The sequence below is a fragment of the Aplidium turbinatum genome, chromosome 15 (genome assembly GCF_918807975.1).
Source record: "Aplidium turbinatum chromosome 15, kaAplTurb1.1, whole genome shotgun sequence".
Taxonomy (NCBI): domain Eukaryota; kingdom Metazoa; phylum Chordata; class Ascidiacea; order Aplousobranchia; family Polyclinidae; genus Aplidium; species Aplidium turbinatum.
Genome location: NC_137486.1, coordinates 7,574,638 through 7,598,147, shown reverse-complemented (window position 1 = coordinate 7,598,147; position 23,510 = coordinate 7,574,638). Strand labels below are relative to the sequence as shown.

At 36.1% G+C, this 23,510-nt stretch overlaps 1 protein-coding gene across 1 annotated transcript in view; it reads right to left on the bottom strand.

Moving 5' to 3' along the window:
* Nucleotides 1-10,212, bottom strand: part of LOC145783913 (uncharacterized) — a 28,240-nt gene extending 18,028 nt beyond the window's left edge. The window contains exon 1 of the mRNA XM_082595674.1: nt 9,123-10,212. Within this exon, the coding sequence (XP_082451800.1) occupies nt 9,123-10,212 (1,090 nt within the window). The remainder of the gene's footprint in view (nt 1-9,122) is intronic.
* Nucleotides 10,213-23,510: the final 13,298 nt, after the last annotated feature.

Sequence of the window (23,510 nt, the reverse complement as noted above, 5' to 3'; positions counted from 1 at the left end):
GTTTAGTCCAACAATGAAGGCATATCTGTTGTCACTGCTTATTCGCTTCATTCCGATCTTGGAGTCTTCCAGTAGATCATCATCAGTCGTTATCTCCGCCTGCACCAAATTGCGCATCAGCATGGCTTATTTGCTTCCAAGAGTGGCGATTTTGAGCCAACTCGCCCAGTGTCGTCAAGTTGAGTCCGGTCCATGATTGAATGTTGTCTGGCCATCGTTTTTGTTGTCTGCCACGTTTTCTTTTTCCTTCTACTTTGCCTTCTGTGCAAACTTTGCTGATTCCTAATTGTGATCTTTTAGTGTGGCCGAACAGTTTTAAAACTTTTTATTTTATTATTGCTGCAATTGGATGTAGTTTTGTCATAGTTAGATCTTCTATTTTCGTGTGATCAAGTAACCTTTTGTTGGTCATGCTTCTCATGATGTGATTTTGGAAGGTAGTGAGTTTTTTCATTGTTGATGTCCAATTTACGCATTCTAGACCGTACAGCACGACTGGTAAAACGTAGGTGTTGAAAATTTTTCATTTCAGTTTGATTGGGAGTCTATTGGATGTTAAAATCTTTTTGTTCTTTCCAGTGGATGGAAACAGTGAAATCCATAGGTACCTTTTATTGTGGTTGATTTTATGTACCTCTCTTCCATTTCTCTATGCAAGGCTGGGGTTATACCCATGATCCCTCACTTGTGACTGCGGACACCCTTGGTAAAACTATGGAACATCTTTTGGAATGCCCAAACCTGAAATCAAAGTGCAGTGGACAAGACCTGGAAGAGTTGAGTTCAACAGCAGAGCAAGTGCCTGCGTGATGCTTTGGGCATCAATTGTTTGACACAAGAAAAGAAGAATATAGCTGTGTATAGTATTATGCAGTGTAGGTAGATAGTGTAATACAGGGTTGTAATTTTTATCCTAGTACTCTTGGAATTTGTAAAGGAATTCGAAAGTTGATTATGACATTGCTCAACCAAGCCGATGTTTCCTCTAAGATTTTGACTAACGTCCAAGAGCACACCACTTCGTGCTTAGAGGGAGGACTAAACCAAGCTCCTTTTTTAATGCTAAAAGATTTGAGTGAAGTTTTCTACATAAAATAATATATTAACGCTGTAGTGTAACTGTATTTTTCAGTTCTTACATGCACAAAAATTGTAAAACCAATATAAAAATGAAAAAGTATATAAGGAATATATAGAATTTTTACATTTTACTGTATGTTTTTTCCAGATGCCATAATTGTAAGATAAACATTTATAAACAAGAAGATCTTTTGGATTCAGATTCCTCTCACCAAGATCTTTCATATGACACCTCATTTGTCAAAATCGGAGTTGGCAGCAAGTGATATTAGCAAAAAAACATACCGTTCCGCTTCAGTAATTTTCAACGACGTTCATTATGTTTTGTTCCGGTTAAGTGATTTAATGTTGTTCAATATTTTTTTGACTATACTAACTTGTCAAGTACAGGTCAAAGTATAAAACTGCCAAAAATAAATGATATTTGTTGAATCAAATCTGACTTACAAAGGTTTAACCCTATTTCCTGTGGGGGGGGGGTCGGTGGGGACTTGGTACTTTTCAAAGCAATATTATTAAAGAACTACGCGATCCACAGCTTTGAAATCTCTTGACTTTTCCTAAAAATTATTCAAGTATTTATTCCACTTTAAATGACGTTGCTATTGTCTATAGTTTTAGAGATATGGCATGATTTTCATAACATACTCTGATATTTTAGCTAGCTACTAGCTAGCCCTTTTGTTTTCAAATTATACGGATTAATAGGATTACTGAGCGCCGCCGTGCGTGGAACTGCGACGCAGATATCTCATGATTTGGTTTTGTTGTAAAGCATTCAACCGTACATATATTGATTTCCATTAAGGATATGCTAGGGGATCTCCTGACTAAGAAGCAGCAGGCCAGCGATTCTCCATCAAGTATCAATTAATCATTCTTTATTACAAAATACATGGAAAATCAGCAGAGCCCTATTGGCATATGCATTTCGCTCTAACTTTAGAGCATCTTTAGTGCCTAAAAAGCAAACATAAGAAAGCAAAACCTAAAAACTGTCACTAAATAAATAAATAAATGAATCTGCAGTAGACCATTCAACCATTCAACCGTAATGATTCCGCCTTTTGTTTGCAAACTCGAGTTTTGAGTTGCTTTGATTAATCTTTTAATTACATCTGAGTTGCTTTGAAATTATCAGAGAGTATCCGATAAGCTATGCTGAAAAAAATGTAATTTTACGTTGTTTTTTTATGGCGAATACATTTTGTTTCTAACTTATAACAAGAAGCAGTAGGAAAGTTCTTGACAAAACTCTGTTTATCTCATAAAACAAACATAGGCCTACTGATGTGGTAAGTTTCTTGATTTCTTGTCCGAAAGCAAGGAGTGCGTTCTTGACCCGCCAATAAACTTTTGCATGTACCTGTGCACTTATATTCACATGAATATTTATGGATGTTGTGAAAATATTTTATGAAAACAAGAGATTGAAGGATACTGAAAAGAACTTGACACAGACTATCTAAACTGCTTGGCTTTTGTGGAAAAACACACGCAGCTAAATTATTGTGCTTTGACAAGCATTGTGCATATTGTATCATCACTGAATCTTTACCTAAATGGTAATTTTGCAGTTGCTTGAGACATTACAAAATTATTTTTTTATACGAGGATTGAAAAGTTTTGATATATCTCAGCAGAAACACTATTAGGACCAACTCAATAATTTCAAACTTTTCGTTCAAATGTTGGTCTTCAAAAGCTTATTTTCACACAACGGTGTAGGCCTATATCTTTTTCTCCATAAATTTGGACATTTGTGTCATTTGGAGCAAAGTTGTTTGTTGGGTTGAAAGAATCTGAAATCAATGCCTCGTTTTTGTAACGTGTCGTAACGTAATCTATCAGTCAGCGCTTTTGTGCCTTTTTGTTTTCGAATACATTTCCGTGACAAAAGGTTGGCTTTTGTAGTAACGCCATCAACCATAAAGTTGTATTCTCTGACTGCATCTCAAACGCTATACGATACTCAGCAATTTTTCTAAAGCAATGTTACACAAAATGCATATCTGACAAAATAAGGAAAATATGTTGAATTGAATTAAAACAATGAAAACTATTAATACTACAAAAAGTGCTCAATGCCAAACAAAAAGGCAAAGCAGAGCGAATTAAATCAAACGTAGTTATTACTATCTGAAGCCTTTACAATTTGTTTCACCTAACGGATCATCAGAAGGTCTTATTCAAATAGAATCTATTTGAATAAGACCTTCTGATGATCTGTTAGGTGAAACAATTTGTAAAGGCTTTAGATAGTAATAACTACATTTGATTGAATTGAATTATATTTTATACGGATCGTTTTCCTTATCCTTGATAAAAAGAAAGAACGATTTTTATCGTTTGGCATAAAAATATGTATATTGAGGTTCACCTTGGTTTGCATAATGAAAATCAAGCCAAAGAATTGCTTGAAGCAATTTTCGCAGCTATTTGATCCTTCGCGATGATATCAATTGTAGTTTCTATCAGATGAAACCTGTTCAAACTATTTTTTTTAAAAACTATGGTTCATTCAAGAATATAACACTTTGTAAATATAGCTTACTTCATTTTTGTGTTTTTACTTCGATTTTTTCACAAGCAAGACCTTACACAAAACAAGTTATTTGCAACGTGAGTTGATTGACCATAGTAGCCTAAATGGACCAGAAAGCTGTGGCCAAAACTTGATTACTTTTTATCAAAATGTTTGCACATTGGAAACAGCAATCACTTTGTTTCAAATCAGCAAATCACTTTTTGTCATTGCTTCAACGTCTGCAGACGTCTAAACTAATATACGACGAAATTGGTTTTCTGGGTTTTCGGTTCGGAAAAACATCATTATGATGTATTGTGACGTGGTCTATCAGCCAGCAGTAGTTTATGCGTCTTTTGTTTTTGGATCTGTGTCAATTACAAAAGATGGCTTTTGCAGTAACGCCATCAACCGCAAACTGCATCTAAAATGCTATTTCAAAATTTGAACAGAAAGAAATCTTCTAATGCGTAATAAATAACTTGACACAAAATGCATGTCCAACAAATTAGAAAAAAATGTAGAAAATGTTATTTTGCAAATCTAGTTAACAACATGAAAAAAACACTTCCATCATTTTGACACAAACGTGCATTTTTAAAATATCAATAACCTTCAATTTTTCCCAAGGAAAAAGTCAACACTTTAGTGATTTTTGTTTTTTTACGACAATAGCACTCGGCCTGAAAAAAATTTTTTTTCTATTTTTTGTATCGTTATGTCACGACTTTGAGTTTGTTACGCAGAACGGGAGTTCCATTTGGCAAACGACCTCTTCTATAGCGTACCAACACGATTTGACTAAACGATTATTATCACCACATTTTGTCACAACTGTTTGCAAAATTGTTTCATTCAAAGTGATCATTGTTGGTAAGTATTGAAACATATCACTTTGGAATGCATCGTGACATAGTTTATCAGTCAGGAGTTTTAGACGCTCTTTGTTTTTGGAGTGCATGATGGCCTAAAATGGAACAAGCTCCCATCGAAGCAAGTCACTACCTTTGGATAGGTTGTTGTTCAAATACCACGTGACACCATTAGGCTACCTTACTTTTCTGTATTCAATCGCTACCCAGACAGCAAATCAGACACTTTTTACATCGATTCAACCTCTTTAGACGTTGAAATAATGTTAAAAACGAATAAATAGCTTCCTGAGATGTGCTGTGAAATGCAAAGTGTTTCTTGATCATACATAACCAAATTCGACAGTGTGAATGTGAAAAAAACATTGTTTGATTTAGTTCCAATATCAAGTAATGACAGTACGTTTGAAAAAGTGTAGACTAGAAACATGTGGCTCAAAAAGAACTTGAAATAGTTTTTTTGCGGTGATTATGTTTCATTCTCTGCAAATGTTGAAACAAACCAATTTTTTTTGCAATGCCTCCGGCAAAACAACAAGCAAACGCGAGTCGGACGCCAATTACGATTTCATTGAAGCGTGGACGACGTCTCCGCGTAAGAGATTAAAATCTACACAACGGAATTAACCCGTCACACTCAATTATAAGTTAATTAGGAAGCAATTTCTCAAGTCAAATAAAAAAATATGACCAACCATCAAATTATTTGATTTTTCAAGTTGCGCTGTTGAACAAATTGCAAAAGAGTTTCGATGTTATGTTGTCAGATAAATTATCTACATTATGTGAAAATTTGATTGATCTATCTTGCGTAGTTTTTGAGTTACATGAGCTCAAAGTGATAGTGTCGAACCGACCCCCCCGTCCGCAAGTCAACTGGCCAAAATACGTCACAGGAAAAAGGGTTAAAGTTAGTTGTGGAATATTTTATGAAATTTCACGGTTGAGCGAACACCAAATTAGCCATAATTCAAACACCTATAACTTGGTTATATTTGGTCCGATTTCAAAAAACTTTTTACCCTTGAAATCAAAGTGAAGATTTCTTTAAACATACAAAGTAGCAACTTATTTGGCGGCTATGCCAAACTGGCCTGGATGATTTGACATGGAATTACCCTTACATTGCGTGGCCAGAAAGGAAAGGTTTTGCTAAGCTTTTTCTGAAATTCTTGTATATTTTTAGTGGTTTGCCTTTGTCTCTCTTAATCTTCATTTGAAATTCTTGCTTGTAAAAAGAAATTATTTTTTTCTGACATTTTTTGCTTTGCAACTGTAGAAATGTTAGCTCACAAGTAAAACGTAAAAACTTTCTCAACTGTACTGTAATTACCTGCCTTCTTGATAAAATTGTTTGAATTAATTTGAAAATCACTTGCTTGTAGGTTGGTAACTTGCTACGTTTGATACCTTGATCTGCTTTTGTGGTAACCGTAGCGAGTAGAACATACCGAGGGTCATGTTGTGAATAAGAAGACATAGCCTAGCAAACTTTTTTTCAATTAAATAGCCTACCAACTGAATACAAACTACACGTATTGATTCTGGACTGCATTCTGCAATTGATAAATATGATTCTATGCATGTTTCACCACAAAGCATACTAAATGTCTAAAGTAATTCACCATTCCTAAGTTGTCACAATTAAAATGGTTAGGAGCCTTGTCTTGATATAGGAGAAGTGCTCTGTAACGACTCCTTACATTTAACCTTATTCTGAACCTGGGAACAATGCCTTAGAAATGATCTGCACTTACTAGACTGAAACTGGAGGTATTTGACTGAGCTAAACAGTGGTAAGTCATTTTGAAGGTATTATGACATCACATAGGCATGTTTTCACTTTTAGCGATTCTCAAGGTAAAGCTGACAATAGTGACCAGGAAAATTTCAGTGACTCACATTTAATAAAAGTTCTGTATTGTACTGGCTAATAGTAATACACAGACTATGTTGTTCTACTGCTTAATACTTGCATTCTCCAGCAATTACATATCAAGCATATTTTGCAATAGGTTGTCACGTAACTTCTCAAATTAGTGTTTGGCTGTTTGCTTGCAAAACCTTAGCCTACTTGTTAAAAAATAGTATGGAACATAATAATAGCCTACTGTGTGAAACATTGCAACTGTGGAGTGTGGAGCCTAGATGACCTTAAATACAGAATTTACCATGATAAATGAAGGACTATGTGGCACTGTAAAACTACACGATTATGGCAATTAAGTACCAAATTTCTCAATTTTCAATTCAAATCTGGACCCCCTAAACATTTATAGATTGGTCTTAAACTTCATAAATATTGTTTTTGTACCAAGTGTCACCTATAAAAAAAGTTAGGGTGTTTTGCTTCAGGTCGGGGCATCAGCCGCACCCTAATGTATACTAATGTAATTGAAAATCATGCGGTGCAATTTTGTAAATTTATTTTGTCAACATAATGCTTGACTTGTAAAATAGCAAATAAACATAACAAAAAAATATGTCAAATAATCAGGTCAAAATTCAAAGTGTCCAGTTTTCTTACAAAATTTCATCGTTTCTACACTCGCTCAAATTACATTAATCAAACCAAAGGCTGGTCATTCACAGTGGCAGGCCTCGTAAGTAGTTTATAACCTCTTATAGCTGTAGCTTTGCATTTAATAGTACACGTTCATCTATTCTACAGCAACCAACAAAGTCCTTACTGTTAGCCTACGAAATCAGAGCACTCTTCCCAACGTATCATTGCGCACACTGGTGAGATTTCTGCTTTGAAAACTCAAACGGCTTCGTCACTTTTTGGTCTGATTTCAGTTTTTCTTCTCGAAACTAAACCATTTCATACTTCACTTCATTAACCTAGAGTGTCTTCACCCGGATAGCAAAGTCCGATTTTGATTATTAATTAATGACATTTTTAATTATGGTAATGACAATACCGATCAACGTGTTCAAAAAATTATCTACAATAATGATCTCCCATAATCAATTCATAATAATAAAGATTACGCAAATTACACCACTATTTATAGAAGGTTGTTCGGTCTAGTAACATCGAGAAGGTTAAGTAATGTTATATCATAAGGACTCATTATTCTGTCAAGTTGCATTAAACGTAAACAAGCAGAAGCTTCCAGATTGCCACGTTGGGTAGAAGGCTCTAGAAAATACATTATATAATAATGATTTCGCAATCAGAGATCTATTGGTAAACATCCTTATGACAACATGACAAAGGACATTTGGCAATAGTAAAAAAACAAAAGAACATTCCAGGTTTGTTCTGAATAAATGTTTTGAATGTTCTGGAAATACGAGACATAATAATAAAGACTTTGCAATCAGAGGTTACTTCAAGTGAGTAACCGATATTAACACATCGCTCAAAAATTCCACAATCAAAACAGCGCGTTCTGTCAAAATACAAAGCAGCCCGTCGCGAGGCTTTGCACATTGATTGTGACAACATGTCACATTTACTTACACACGTTTCTTACACATGTCACGGTCGTCACATTTATATGGTTTTTCACCAGTATGAATCAGGGTTGATCGGTTTAAACCGCCCGGTTAAAAGCTGGTTTAAACCGGGCAGTTTTGACCACCTATTGCTGGTCAAAACCCCTTTAGTGTATGAATCAAGTTGCTTTTCAATTGAATTAAAAATATTACCCTCCATGTTTAGTAATGATGTTCAACTATATTTTGTTTTGATCAACAATAACCTAAATGCTGGATTTGCAACAAAAAAATATTCAATTTCTCTGCTTATTTTTGATATTTCAATCAGTTGGTTATTTATTGAGAAAATTCAAATTCTAAAAATAAGTTTCTGATGAACCAAAAAATGCTTGGTAGAACGATGAACAATTTGCACAGCCAACTGAAGTACCGTACAAGAATTTATTCCAACAATTTTTTTTTTTATGAAAAACATTTGCCATCAAATTTTATCCAGTTAAAATAAAACAATGCGAATGCATATTTCAAGATGTCTTAAAAATTAAAGACAGGATAGTTTATGATTCGTTCTTTGAAGCAAAGTAGCCTACACGTCGTCGTCAAGCCAAGATAGGATTATCGGAAAAGGAACAAGTTGTGATGCCTTATGCCTATCTACTTTATGTAGAACACCTCAACTGAACAATTGGAATTAACAAGTCTCTCCAGTATATTCAAATGCTTCATTCACCAGTCAATTTCATCTTTTCCTTCTCCCTCACCTACCTTCTCCCTCACATTTTCAGTGATTTTCTGGTGAACACGATCAAGCAACTCATTAAAGGTTTTTGAGCAGTCAGGTCAGGGTTTTAAGGGTTTTGACCAGTCAGGTCAGGGTCTTGACCAGTTTTCACCGGTTAAAACCAGGTTTAAACCACTTAGAGATTAACCCTGGTATGAATTCGCATATTAATTTTCAGGCTACTGACCAGTGACCTGTGCAAACGACTTCTTACACACGTCATATTTATATGGCTTTTCAAGTTACTCACCAGTGCAAACGATTTCTGACAAACATCACATTTATATGGCGTTTCACCAATGTGAATTTGCATGACCTTTCAGGTTACTGACCAGTGCAAACGATTTCTTACACATGTCACATTTATATAGTTATTCACCGAAGTGAATTCGCATATGACGTTTCAGGCCACCACCCTGTGCAAACGATTTATTACATACATCACATTTAAATGGCTTTTCACCAGTGTGAATTCGCATATGACCTTTCAGGTCACCAACCTGTGCAAACGATTTCTCACACTCGTCACATTTATATGGCTTCTCACCAGTGTGAATTCGCATATGACCTTTCAGGTGACTGACCCGTGCAAACGATTTCTCACACAAATCACATTTGTAGGGCTTTTCACCAGTGTGAATTTGCATATGACCTTTCAGGATACTGACCCGTGCAAACGATTTATTACACACGTCACATTTATATGGCTTTTCACCAGTGTGAATTCGCATATGATCTTTCAGGTGACTGACCCATGCAAAAGATTTTGCACACAAATCACATTTATATGGCTTTTCACCAGTGTGAATTCGCATATGACCTTTCAGGTCACCAACCTGTGCAAACGATTTCTCACACTCGTCACATTTATATGGCTTCTCACCAGTGTGAATTCGCATATGACGTTTCAGGTGACTGACCCGTGCAAACGATTTCTCACACAACTCACATTTGTATGGCTTCTCACCAGTGTGAATTTGCATATGACCTTTCAGGTGACTGACCTGCACAAACGATTTCTCACAAACATTACATGTATATAGCTTTTCCCCAGTGTGAATTCGCATATGACGTTTGAGGCTACCGACCAGTGAAAATGATTTCTTACACACGTCACATTTACATGGCTTTTCACCAGCGTGAATTCGCATATGAATTTTCAGGCTACCGACCTGTGCAGACGATTTCTTACACACGTCACATTTATATGGCGTTTCACCAGAGTGAATTCGCATATAATCTTGCAGGTGACTGGACTGTGCATTGTGTGCAAATGATTTCTCACACATGTCACATTTATATGTTTTTTTACCAGTGTGAATCATCTTATGCTGATTTAAACTACTAATTTGCGGAAATGATTTTTCACATAAATCACACTTGCATGGCTTTTCACCAGTGTGACTTCTCTCATGAATTTTCAATTTCACCACTTGTTCTTGGTTGCTGATTCCATATGATTCACAATCTTCAAGCTTTACTAGAATTGCTTCACTTTGATTCATGTTAAAAGGTGAAATGGTGAAAAAAAATCAGTTAACGTACAGAGTATGAAAAATATTGCAGGATAAACAGCCTACAACCTGAAACATAGGAAAAAATCTGTGAAAAATTCAATATAGGTGAACAGTACAAATGGTCGAATAGTGAAATCTTGAAAAGTAACATTATATTACACAAACTTTTAACGAAAGCACAGACTTTCATTTCCATGTTGCACAAACTAATATAAAACATAATTGAACTACAGCTGATGGGCTTCAAATAATTAACTTAACCGTATCTGTTACTGGCGTAGACCTTATGGTCTCGCCCTCTGCTAATTCAGCAATTTCACATAGAAGCAGTGACTCCCGATTATGTTGGTATCGGATAATTGTGAAGTTCACAATAAACCTTTTGTCACAGCCAGTTATGAAATGCAAGAGATTTGCCGATATTCAATAGCTTGATTGACAGTTTACTATTAGCGTGCGGTTTCATTTTGTGTTTGTCATTCAAACTGGGACAGCGCTAAAATTCCATTCTTCATGGGGAGTCGGTCTCTGACCAACGACGCGATATTTTGGTCTTGCCTCCATGGCTTGGCACAAGAGAATGCGCATCATTTTCTCATGTTACATTTCTTCAACGTGTGGTGATAGAAGTATAAAGTATTTTGAACTTTTATAAACGCCGCAGAGAATGACTCAACTCAACCCATAATACATTCATGCTGTTATTGTTACGACATCACATTTGTTCCAGTGTTACGTCAGTTTTACATTAGCCTACTATGTAATATATAATTCTTACAACGATTAGAGATAAAAGTTCGTCTTGTATCTGACTGGAACAGTTTGTTTTTGTCCCGACAATCGAACATCTACCAACGTGGAATCAACATAAACGGAAGATTTAGTATAGATGATCTGACCATTACAGTTGGCCTATATATTTCTTTCAAAATTTTGTGCCACTTCAATTTCACTGTTAGAATCCAGTTAGAACATCAGGTTTACAGTGTTTTGTTTGAAAATTTATAATCTGTTATATTTGAGGATAGAATAATATGCATGCAGAGTAATGTACACCAGAAATTATTTAGACTGTTTGATAAAAAATTATTTACCATTATAATACATTTTGCTTTATTTGTTTGTTTCATGCATTTTAAATTTAAATATAAATGTGCTTTCAACTCTAACCAATAATTTTTTTTACATAATTATGCTAGCTGAAGATGCTATTACTATGGCGAAATCGATTCTTTGAATATATTATGCTTAGAAATTTGATTGTTGTGGAAATGCCAGCATTTAGAACTACAATGAGATAAATGCATATTAGCAGTACTTAGTCATAGCAATATTGAATGTTCCAGGTGGACAAAACTAGATACCTTGTAATGGCTTCAAATTCGAATGAAACTTATAACGCTATTCAAGCTGCAAATATGCTTGCAAACATAGAAGACGAAAATGAAGTAGACTTTTCCGACAGTGACGAGGATTTGCCGTTGTGTGATGGCGAAAACGATCCTATAACGTCGGGGGAAAGCAGTGATGAGGAGGTAATTATTGCAAGACCGAGGCAATCGCAGCAGCGGAGGCATCATGTTGTCAATTCGGTGGATAATGCGCTAGACGAAGACAATTTTCAACCATGTCCTGATCAGGAGGAAGAGCGAATTTCGGTTGTAATTGATAAGAGAACTAAAGAAAGTGTGGTGTGGACAACTAATCGTCCTACAAGAATAGGGAGACAAAGTTCAGCTAATGTTATTCATAACACTCCTGGAGTCAATCTTCCGTATAGAAACGCCATGACATCATTCGCGGCCTGGCGCAATTTTTTCACTGTGGAAATAATTTACATTATAGTAGCAAGCACCAATGCAAGCATTCGAGAACGATTGGCAAAGATATCGGATGAGCAGCGAGTATCTTGGCATGCTCCATATTTGATGGAAACTAATGCGACAGAGATTGAAGCATTTATTGGTCTATGGTACGTGAGAGGGTTACTGAAGCATACCTTTCACAGAATTCAGCATTCTTTTTCTCATGTGTATGGCCATCCAATATTTGCTGCAACAATGTCGTTGAATCGATTTAAATTCTTGTCGGCCAACCTCAGATTTGACGACAAGTCATCCAGAACCCGTCGTTGGAAGAGCGATCGATTTGCCGCAATGAGAGAAATTTTTATTACAAACTGTGCGGCAGTTGTTACTCCAGAAGATTTTTTGTCTTTAGACGAAACGTTGTATGCTACTCGTGTGGGAGTAGCATTTCGTCAGTACAATAGAAACAAGCCAGCGAAATACGGATTGCTATTTAGAAGCATCAACAGTGCGCGTGTACCCTACACATATACGTCCATTGCATATGCTGGAAAACCAACTGGAGATCCAGGACCACATTACCTGAGCAATGTTTTAGAATATGTTCGCACTCTTGTGCATAATTTAGAGCAAGCGACCTCGTTAGAAGGGCGTAATATTTCTCTTGACCGGTTCTATACATCGCTGGAGCTGGCAGAATGGCTGTGGATGAAACGAATCACGTTGGTGGGAACGTGGCAAACCGCCAGGAAAGGTGTTGGCGATATAAGCTCTCTTATCGATAGAGAACCGCTCAGTACAAAAGTTTATTGGGAAGAATCAAAACCTCATCTTACTGCTACATCTTACGTGGTCAAGCCGAAATCTTCCGCAAAGCGAAATGTCCTGGTACTTTCAACCATGACTCCTATTCTAGGAGTAACTAAAGATGACGGTAAGAGGAAGCCAGCTATCATAAAATTTTACGATTTTACGAAAGGTGGTACAGATGTAGTCGACCAAAAGATGGGATTTTATTCTGTTAAACCAAAATCATCAAAATGGACGGTGTCAGCCTTTTCCTATCTATTAGATGTAGCTCGAGTAAACGCAATGACGGTTAGCTATATGAATAGAGGGATGCAATTGGCAGATGCACGAGCAGACGAAAGTTTCCTCGAAGGTTGGGAGCTCGCTCTATCGTTGATAAAGCCTCACATGTCGCATCGTCTAGATAACACGCCAACACTCAATGATCACTTACGGAAGACGATGGCGTCGTACCTAGGAAGTATTAGGCCTAATCCTCCGCAGTTGGATCAGCAACCTCAACCCTCAAAGAAGCAATGCTCTACATGTTTAGACGGAATCAGAGGTACCGGATATACAGCAAAAAGAAAGAAAATTGGTAAAACAGTGTATTGTTGTGAAAAGTGCTCCAGCCCGCTTTGCATAAAACACGCATACCAATTGTGCCCCTCGTGCAAATAAGTTATTCAAGTCAGTCGTTCATCATTCTGGTCGTCAAAACTATGTGAACTGAGTTGCAGTGATGTTGTAAATATTTGGGCCAAGAAGTGTTTGATATTATTCAGAAAACTCTTGCTCCACTTGTAATATTTCATTACTGTATACTGCAAGTCTGCTTTATAGTCTGCCATTTAAGCGACGTGAATTAGCTGAGCGCACTGTATTGCCAGTAAGGATGTGCCGATTAATCGGCATCGGCATCGGAATCGGCAGGTATCGGCAATTTTTGGAGAATCGGCATCGGAATCGGCATCGGAAAAAAATTGCCGATTCTTTCCGATTCTTTATCAAAATTTTCTAATCAAAAGTAGCGCGAGCGCGTGGAAATACCGATCAAAGTACGGCTTCTTTGAACAACCGCATCAGCATCAACTAGCATTCGGAGAGCGGTAGTCTAAATTATGACGATTGTCCGCCATTTTGTAAACTCTTGTTTAGTAGGCACGAGATCAAAATACTTTCTTTCTTTGAAATGACGAAAAATGTTCAAAGAGAAAATCAGACCAGATAAAATATAAAAGTTGAATGATTATACAACGGTTGGAAGTTGAAGGAGAAATGGATTATTACGTAATAGTTATTAGCTTGCAGTATGCGAGGCGCTAAAAGCAAGAAGAGAAAAAGCGAGGGAGTATAAACTGCAAAGAAAATGAGAGCAACTGTCTGAAAGATTCAAAACGCTTTTAGTAAAAAACAAAGGGCGTCAATGGAAAACAACGTGTGAAGTTGCAAGTTATATATATCTTTTCAGACGCTGAATTGCAGTGAATTAATCTTCTCACTTAGTAAACACGTGAAAAAAGATTACCTCGTTTGCGCAATAATCATTCGATTGTTTGTTCAACCCATGAAACGGACTATGTTACAGCCAAATGCTGTCCCAGCTCTAGTCGGCATTCGGCAAAATTAGGGAGTTTTCTTTGATCTGTAGAATATACCTTAATATTTTTACGCCTCAACGGAACAGACTTACTCCAGCAACTGGAGAAAAGTTGATGTTATTGCATTTTAATTTACGTGCCTTTAATTTTGAATATTAAAAAGCGGAAATGTTCTTTGTAATTATTGTTTAATTGTTGTAAAATTCGTAGTCACTGAAAGTTGCTTAATGTTAATTTACTAAGCAGAGAGAAGTGAACTCCAAGTATAGGCCTATTACGCTTAATGCGTTCAACAAACAATCGTGTGATTGCGCAAACGTAATCAAACCAGCTACCAGGTAATCTTCACGTGTTTGCTAAGCAACAAGATTGTCTGCAACTCTGCGTTGGAAAACAATAGTAATTTCTTCGCAAGATGTTTTTCTTTTTTCGCCTATTGATGCACTTTGAATGCAAGGCTGGTGTGTTACTTTTTTAAAGGTTTTTGTATATTCAATACTGCTGCTTTCATTTTCTTTTACACTCTAGTCTTTTTCTCTTGTTGTTTCTGGCACCTTCTTGATTCTTGAATTCTGCGAGAAAAATACTGCAAACCGCAGAAGATAATATTTTGCATACTGCATTAAGCTACGTTTATTTTGCACTGTGTGAGCAATGGCGATTTTTCCCTTTTCACTGATTTCCGCGACAAATAAAACGCGTGTCTATCACCACTTTGTAGCGCGCAAGAAGTAAACAACTACCGTATGTCTAGAGTAGGCGACAAAGTGAACGCTTTTAGACACTTCAAAGGCAGCAACTTGTAACAAAATCGCAACCACTTGTAAAGCGCCAACTAAAAGCAGCTTTAATCATTTAACCAAAGAATCGGCATCGGAATCGGTATCGGCATCGGAATCGGCAAATATTTAAGAATCGGCATCGGAATCGGCATCGGCAAAAATTCTGTAATCGGCACATCCCTAATTGCCAGTGTACAAAATGGCCTGATTTTTTGTTGATGGAACGTCATGAGACATTGTATCAACACACCTACGCGATTAATGTTACCAAGTGGAGTGTAATTTGAATGAACGGGTCAACCAGGCTGAAGAATACGAAACGTTGTTATAACATTAAATTTCTTTTACCCAACAGGAATCTATGAGCCAAAATATTGGTAAACATTTGATCTAAAACGGAGTCCATTTCTATTATTCTACAGACGATAAAAACCGCTTTGTTTGAAACATTTAGATTCAAATGTTTATAAGTAGTTTGGCCCTTATATTCGTTTTACTTTATATCATATAATCCCATATTTTATGCTCCAAAAGTCCTTCTGTTCTAACTAATGTGTGTAATAGATTTCATTTCATTGAGGTTTTCTTTTGATTATAAACTTCCCTCCGACGTGTTTTCCCTGTTTTTGTTGGTTTATAAACAAAGCTTTGGTAGAGAGTTTGCTTTCTCTATGGTTTATAAACAAGTTGCCGAATTCGAGCTAACTGCGATGATCAAAAAGCAAATTCACACAATCTGTAAAAAAGTTGAGTGAACGCTTGCTCAGCTTAGCCATAGTGCAGGCAATGTCTATCCAACTAGCAAAATCAGCCGTTTTTACGTTGATTCAACGCCCGACGACGTTGAATCAATGTAACAACGACCGATTTTGCTGGCTGGATAGGTGCCTGCCCAGCTAGAAAAATCACCCATTTTTTCCATTGAATCAACTTGGAGGATTTAAAATTGGGGGATTTTGCTAGCTGGGTAAGTAATAACATTTTTATTACAAATTTTAGCAAGTTATCGAAGAAGAAAATGATTTTCACTGCAATGTAATTGAATTGTTTTGACGCTTTGAAACATCGAATATACACGATTTTATTCAACTTTGGATTAAATTTATTGTATCAATGCAAATAGAGTAGTGCAATGTAAGGAAACATGATATATTTTCCGTAATCACATGCTTGCTCTATTCTAGCATACAGAATATTAAAAACACGAAGTAAACGAAAAACAACGTACTTTTTACATTAGAGTGAATTATAATCTAGGTAAATACAAATATTCATTCGGATTGAAGTTTATGTGCGTTGCGTTATTTGAAGTAGCTAAATGTCTTGACCAAAGTACAACGTCCTTGACCAAGTCAATCAATCCATCAATTTTGAGTAGTTTTTCATAATGTATTGTTTATGAACAGAAGTTGAAACTACATGTATTGCAAAATGATTGAGCTTATTTCCTTAGCTTGCGGAAAACGCTTTCAGCCATGCAAGTCAATGAAGAGGTTACGTTGATTTAACATCTACTAATGTCAAATTTACCTAAGATGAGATTTTTTGACTAAAGAATTTCGCTATCGCCTATCCAAGTCGAAAATAATTGCTACAGGGTTATGTACAATTATTCGACATTACTTGACGTGGAATCGACGTAAATATGGACACCAACCCATTAGTTACTTTCACATATGGCATTTTACAACAGTTCAGACATTCACGCTGACGATGAGTCATCCTTTGCTGGCAGACAATAATTAGGGGGGTAATTTGTTATTCGCGCAAATTGCTTTGTAGTGCAAAAAGTGCATGGAATACTGTTTGCACAGAAACGGAAAAACAAAATTGATGAAATTCTGTGTTCTATGCTAGAAGACTTTCAAAATAAAATGCGAACTGAGAAATTTGACCAAGAAATGGCGAAAATAGGTCAAAAACCGAGTCTTTATCACCTTTTCTACCTAAAATACACAATCACGAATATATTTTGCGAAATAAATTGATTGAAGTGATAGATAAGGCTTTTGACCAACGGCATATTTTTTCCGTTGTTATTTGATGTAAGCCGACGGAGTAATTAGCAATAAGAGAGACGTAGACCTGATGGTCTCGGCCAGTAACTCTTGACGCCAAAAGGAAACAGTGACAGATACGGTTAAGAAAAGATTTTATACACATCATGAACAAAAGCTTTTTCACAAGAATGAAACCTCAACTTAAAATAATGTAGAAATGATTTACAACATATACATACTGTTAACGGAAAAACACTAATTGTTGGTTTCTTTCTAAACTTAACTGCTGCATTCTTGAACTGACCTACTAAAGATTTTACTATGCCTGTTAAAAAGTTGAGCTGAAGAGAGTTTAATATTCGAAATCGCGATACACAACAAGATAACTTGATATAATTTGGACTCGTTGTGCATTTTTCTTGAACATATTATTATCAGGCAGTGCATCCTATGGATCCGTAATTTGGCCTCTCTCTAGCACCAGCTTGCTGGGCATGCAGTTCTTTTCTTGCGTTATATTGCCTTTTTCATTATTTTTGCATATTCATCTATAGTCTACATTTAATGATCAATGATAAATTCCACGTTTTTCAAATTGCATTTTTGTTTTGCCGATTTGTTTCAGTGTCTAATAAATCAGTGGTTCTTAACCGCCGGTCCGCGGACCGGTGCCGGTCCGCGTAATTTTTTTGCCGGTCCGCAGAAGATCTTACTTTCTACAAAGCTTATTTTAATGTGGATCATTAGCATATTGTAAAATTGTGATCGCACTGTGAAACATGCACACCTGTAAAACTGACATATCTCCACGCAAAATTGTTTGATAATAAAGGTGAACTTTTTGATGACCTAATTCTGTGCTGTTGATAATGTTTTTGTGACAAATTGCGTGTAGTTTTCAAAAAGTTTTGAAACACAGAAATACATAACCAAATGGGGAATTTTTTCCTTGATTTTGGAAAATTTCAAAGTCGTTGGAGACGAAAATTTGGACTTAGATAAATTTGAAGTTCCAGGATAAAGTCAGGCCTGCAATGAAAATTTGCCAGAACCGGAGTTTGAGAAAGCAAAGATCTCGTTTTTCAAAGACCATGCGGAAAATAGCGCTTCGGAATGGAATGAAGACAAGCCGATTTGTTGTGGAAAATGCTTGTGAAATGGAGTGGTGAAAAAAAGTAAAAAGAGGTGCTGAGCATTGTGAGTCAACACTTGAAAGAGTTGGCTGACAATTTGACGATCATTTTGCGTAACATGCAGATCCTCGACATAGAAACTTTTGGATAAACAATCCATGCATCAATGATGTCAACACATGCTACCTTAATCTATCTTTATGAAAAAGAAAGTCTGATTGAATTACAATATGTTGTGCTTCTACTTTGCAGTCCAGATTAGAAAAACATCATTGTCACACTTCTGGATATTCCTTGCAAACGAATTCGTGCCTAACTTTCAAAACAATTGATTTGATGGTAATTGTTTCAAATAGCTATTTAGAAACGACAATTCTTTTTCATCTCTAGCTCTAAAATAGCAAAGACACAAAGCAAAGAAATCGCCTGGATGCCGAAACAGAGCTATGTGTTTTTGAAACTTCTTTGATATCTCGTTTTCCTCGGCGTAGGCTACTGGCAGCGTAACATAGCAAATTTCCCACTGAAATTGATTTTGTATGCAAACAAATTGACATTTTTCTGTTTGAGTTGATTGCCGTTTTATTCCAATTTTCTTTTTGAATACAAATCATATGCTAAAACCTTGCATTATGGTGCGCAACGACAACTTTGGTTAACAAAACGTTACAAATATTCATTCTATTCACTACGATCTTTGGTTGCCGGTCCGCCAACATTTTTTTAAAATTTTGCCGGTCCCCGACTGTAAAAAGGTTGAGAACCACTGTTTTAAATCATATCTGAAACTCGGCCAAATGTTTCAAGTATAAACATGAAAAATATATACCCCCTAATGTTTCCATTGATTTCAAGAGGGGCCCAACTCTAGGGCTACCATATGTCCTCTTTTAAGAGGATTTTGAAGAAAAATAAATTGTCCTCCGAGGACACCCAAAAATGATCAAATGTTCTCTTTTTTACATTTTCAGTTTTCTTGCTCATATTTTTAACAGGATTTCATTGTTATGTCACTTTTTCGCAATTTCCAACCATTTCTGTACCAATGCAACATGTTGATTTATAGATTTTCGAAAAACATTGGCGTACTTTGATTGAAACAAACTACATTGCTTTGCGATTGTCGTAAGTAACCAAATGGCGGTTAGCGATTAGTGCGAGGGGAGCTGCAAATCCACTTTCAAGGGAATTTCCTCATTTGAGGAGATCTGATCAACAAATTTATGAAAAAGAAAAATTGTGACAAACTAAAAAAACATTGAGAAAGTCAAAAAATGGGTAAATCACAAAGAAATAAAACATTAAAAAACGCAAAAACTTGCAAAAGAGTTTGACATGTTTACATTTTAAGGTTCTCACAATTTTACAATAAATTATTGTTTTACCCAGATCTATTTTATATTGATTCAGCGCTTGTAAACGTTGCTAATTAGACTACCGTACTAATTTATTTGTTTAGCTAATTTGTCAAGTAGGCTAAAGCAAATCGAAAAATAATCCAATGTGCACTAGGGTGGTCCTTATTTGAGGGTAAATTTTTTTTTTGTAAAAGTTTCAGGTCTGACCATGCCAAAATGTAGTTGGTATGGACGTAAGTAAGATGGTAAGTAAAATAGTGGAGTAAGATGGTATGGACATGTGATAAGGAGGGAGGAAGGAAGTTTTCTTAGAAAGGCACTAGATCTAAAGGTGGATGGGAAGGGAAAGCGCGGTCGTCCAAGAAGAACGTGGAAACAACAAGTGAAGGATGAGTTTAGGGAGGTCGGACTGAAGAAGGAGGATGCAAGGGACAGGGTGAAATGGAGAAAAGGGATAAGACAATTGCTGCGCGGAAACAATCGGCCACCCCCACTAGTGGGGAACAAACCGACGATGGATTATGATGATGATGATGTGCATATACTAGATGTTAAAGAAATAGAGCACAAGTGTTTTTTACATCATTCCATGATTGTATAGCAGTCATCAGTCCATGCTATCTGTGCTAACGATGAACGGCAGGTAGCAAATTCGTGGAAATGAGTATGCCAGGCTAGTCACATCACCTGTTCTAAATCAACATGTTTAACTTTAGCATCTCTTTATTTACTGTGAGGGGGCCAAGCTAACTGCTTGGCAAAGGACCATTAATAAATTGATGCTTTACAGTCCTAGCGTCATAGATTTTCATCAGAAGAACATCAACCATCACAGAGTAACGCAAAATATTTATTGATTGACTATACAGTGTTCAACAAGTTTTTGTTCAGTTTAGAAATCGTACTGATAACACAGCAAATAATATAGTTATATACCGATATTCTATATTTCTAATACCCTTAATTTAGGATATTATACTGTACAATGTCCATGTCCTTAGTTAGAAAGTATTCAATATGCCAACCAAGAGTGCCATGGTGACCAACCAATCATTGTTGCATTAAGGTCTTTTTGAGGGTTTGTGGATATTTCTTGCGGTGATCACAAACGACTTAGAGGAGGAATTGTAATGTTCTTCATCTTTTGTCCAACATCCAGAGAAATCTTACACAAGAACTACTCCTCTTTCAGCATGTTTGTTTGAAACAGTCAGAGACTTTGCAGTTGCTTTAGCGGTTTGAAAATTATATACCATCTTTCTCCCACTCTGTTGCTGGATGTTGAAAGAAAGAGTCTGGAATGTTCAGTTTCTTGAAGAGTGACCATGTGTTACTGTTACATTGTGTTAGTTGTGAAGAATGATCATAACATTTTTCCTTCAAGGTTACCCAATACTAATGTAACCTGTTTTACCAGGCCTTCTCCTGCATTGCTGGACATTGCTTGCACCATCTCATCTTTCAGATATGTTGGAATGTCATCATCAAACAGGGAAAGACCCACTAACTCTTTCGATAAATACCGCAAATGGGCAGCCATCTTCTTAGCCGTCACCATTGAAATGCCTTTCATCATCATCTATGACATCTTTGATACAAGTTTTGTTTCTGATGACTTCACAAAAAAAAACTTGTATCAAAGATGTCATACATGTAGAAATGCCTTTATTGATGCACTTATAATCAACCAAGCTCTTCAAAACACACAGGTCACTGTTGGGAGCTTAACGGCAAGTGGAGCAAGAATCCAGGCTTTTACGTAGATTCTTCATTCTTACAGTAGTTCATCCATTCTTACAATAGTTTTTAACTTTTTGTAAATCTGCATCTCTCTCAGCGGCTTCAACAAGTTCACCCATGTGAGATGACGCAACACACTTGACGATTGATGAGATTGACGAAACTATGTTATAACTTATGAGCTATATGTTTTGGCACTATAATTATCAGCTATATGTTAAGTTAAACATTGAACAACAATCCGCTGTTTCAAAAGAATTAAGTGGGAGATAGCCAACATAGCCTTAATATTAAAAGATTTAAGTCATTGATATGACATTTTTTAGTTAAGAAACCAAATCTTTGTGCAATGTCCTTTGCAATTTCAAATGACGCACCAGTGCATTGCAACTTACAGTTGAAGAATCTCTGTAGGCTAAATGGCTAATACAGAAACAAAGCACAAACAATTTTTAAATTTTGCAATTTATCAATCATGCTGAAAACTGGGAAACTTTCAAGGACCCCTTGAAATCGCTTCACGGACCCCCGGTTGAGAACCACTGATCTAAAAGGTACACCTTTTTTCGAATTTTAGACACACTTGCTATTATTTTCTACTTAGCTTAACAATCTGTTTAGAAAATAAGAAAGCATTGTTAGAAATTCATTTATGAAAAATAATGGTGTAAATTAAATATGATTAACCGAACAACATTCCATCTATTGGGGTGGTGTATGGTGATTTTTCATTGGTCTTGGGCAACCTCTAAACATCAATATTTTTTAAAAATATTTCACACACAGTGTTTTTGTGCCTAGTAGCACATTTTAGCAGGGTCAGACATTAAACTTTCTAAAATTGAAAAATAAGCACCACCCTAATGTGCACTATGCATACCGGTAACATATTTCAAAATAAATTGTGGCATGGATACTTATAACTTTTTTGGGTGCAAATGTAGAATAAATTTTGTCTGTTATGCAGCCACACTGGTACAAGGAAGAAATCAGCGTTTTAGTTGAGTCTGTCCTTAAGCATCTTATTAACAGCTGTGTACCTGTACAACTTCAATTATATTTAGTGCAAGTAATTTTATGATTTCGTTAAAACTGATCCTTCTTTTCTGAAAATAGTTAAGGTATGGTTAGTGGACGGCGTACGGTACAACATACCGTAAAAACTTATTTTACATCACTTGGCTCTAATAGTGTCAATGAAAAATCTCCATAGTAATAGATGGATGCAACCTAATTCGTACCATGAACAATTCGTACCGTCAGTTTGTACCTTGAAAAGATCGAGAGAAAAAATTAAAAAAAGCCCAAGTCGCTGATCGCAGTTTTCACAAACATTTTAAAATTTTCCGCACACAAACAAAAACTCTAAGGATCATTACCAGAAATTTTAAAATGTTTGCGGAAACTTTGATCAACCCTAACACTTTTAAAACGTTTGCGGAAACTCCGATCAACCTTAACTCCTAACTCTTTTAAAATGTTTGTGGAAAGTGCGAATGGAGTATTAAAATGTTTGTGGAAACTTGCAAAATCAGTATTGCACCACTAATTTGTGCAACAAAGCTTACAACAACTGCTGCTGCACACCTTATAAGTGAAAAATCTATCTATTGCTGTATATTTTGGCTATACTCGACTATCGAGAAACATTTATTAGTTGCAAAAGTCTACAAAGCTCAGTCTGCAAGGTTGCTGTCTTGACTGGTCCAGTCCAGCAGTGGCCGAGTGGTTAGCAGTAAAAAAAAAAGGGTGTCATACTGTCATAAGGTCTAATATTGACTTTAAAATTATTTTTTTGACGTGGCACCCAAAATCGAGCGTGCCACCCAGCCCCATGGATCACGCAAAGGTTAAAATCCATAAAAACAGCGTAACTTTTTTTATAATGCTCCTAGAAAGCTGAGAGTAGGCTTAAAAGTTGCAGAACAGCTATGTTCCTATATGCTTTAAAACAACATTTTGTTCTAAATGCATCTATTGGGCAGATATTCCAAAAAAACAGATTTTTTCCATTTTCCGGGGCAAATTTAGATGAAATTGCATTTATTTGATGCTTAAATACATTTTTTTACTAC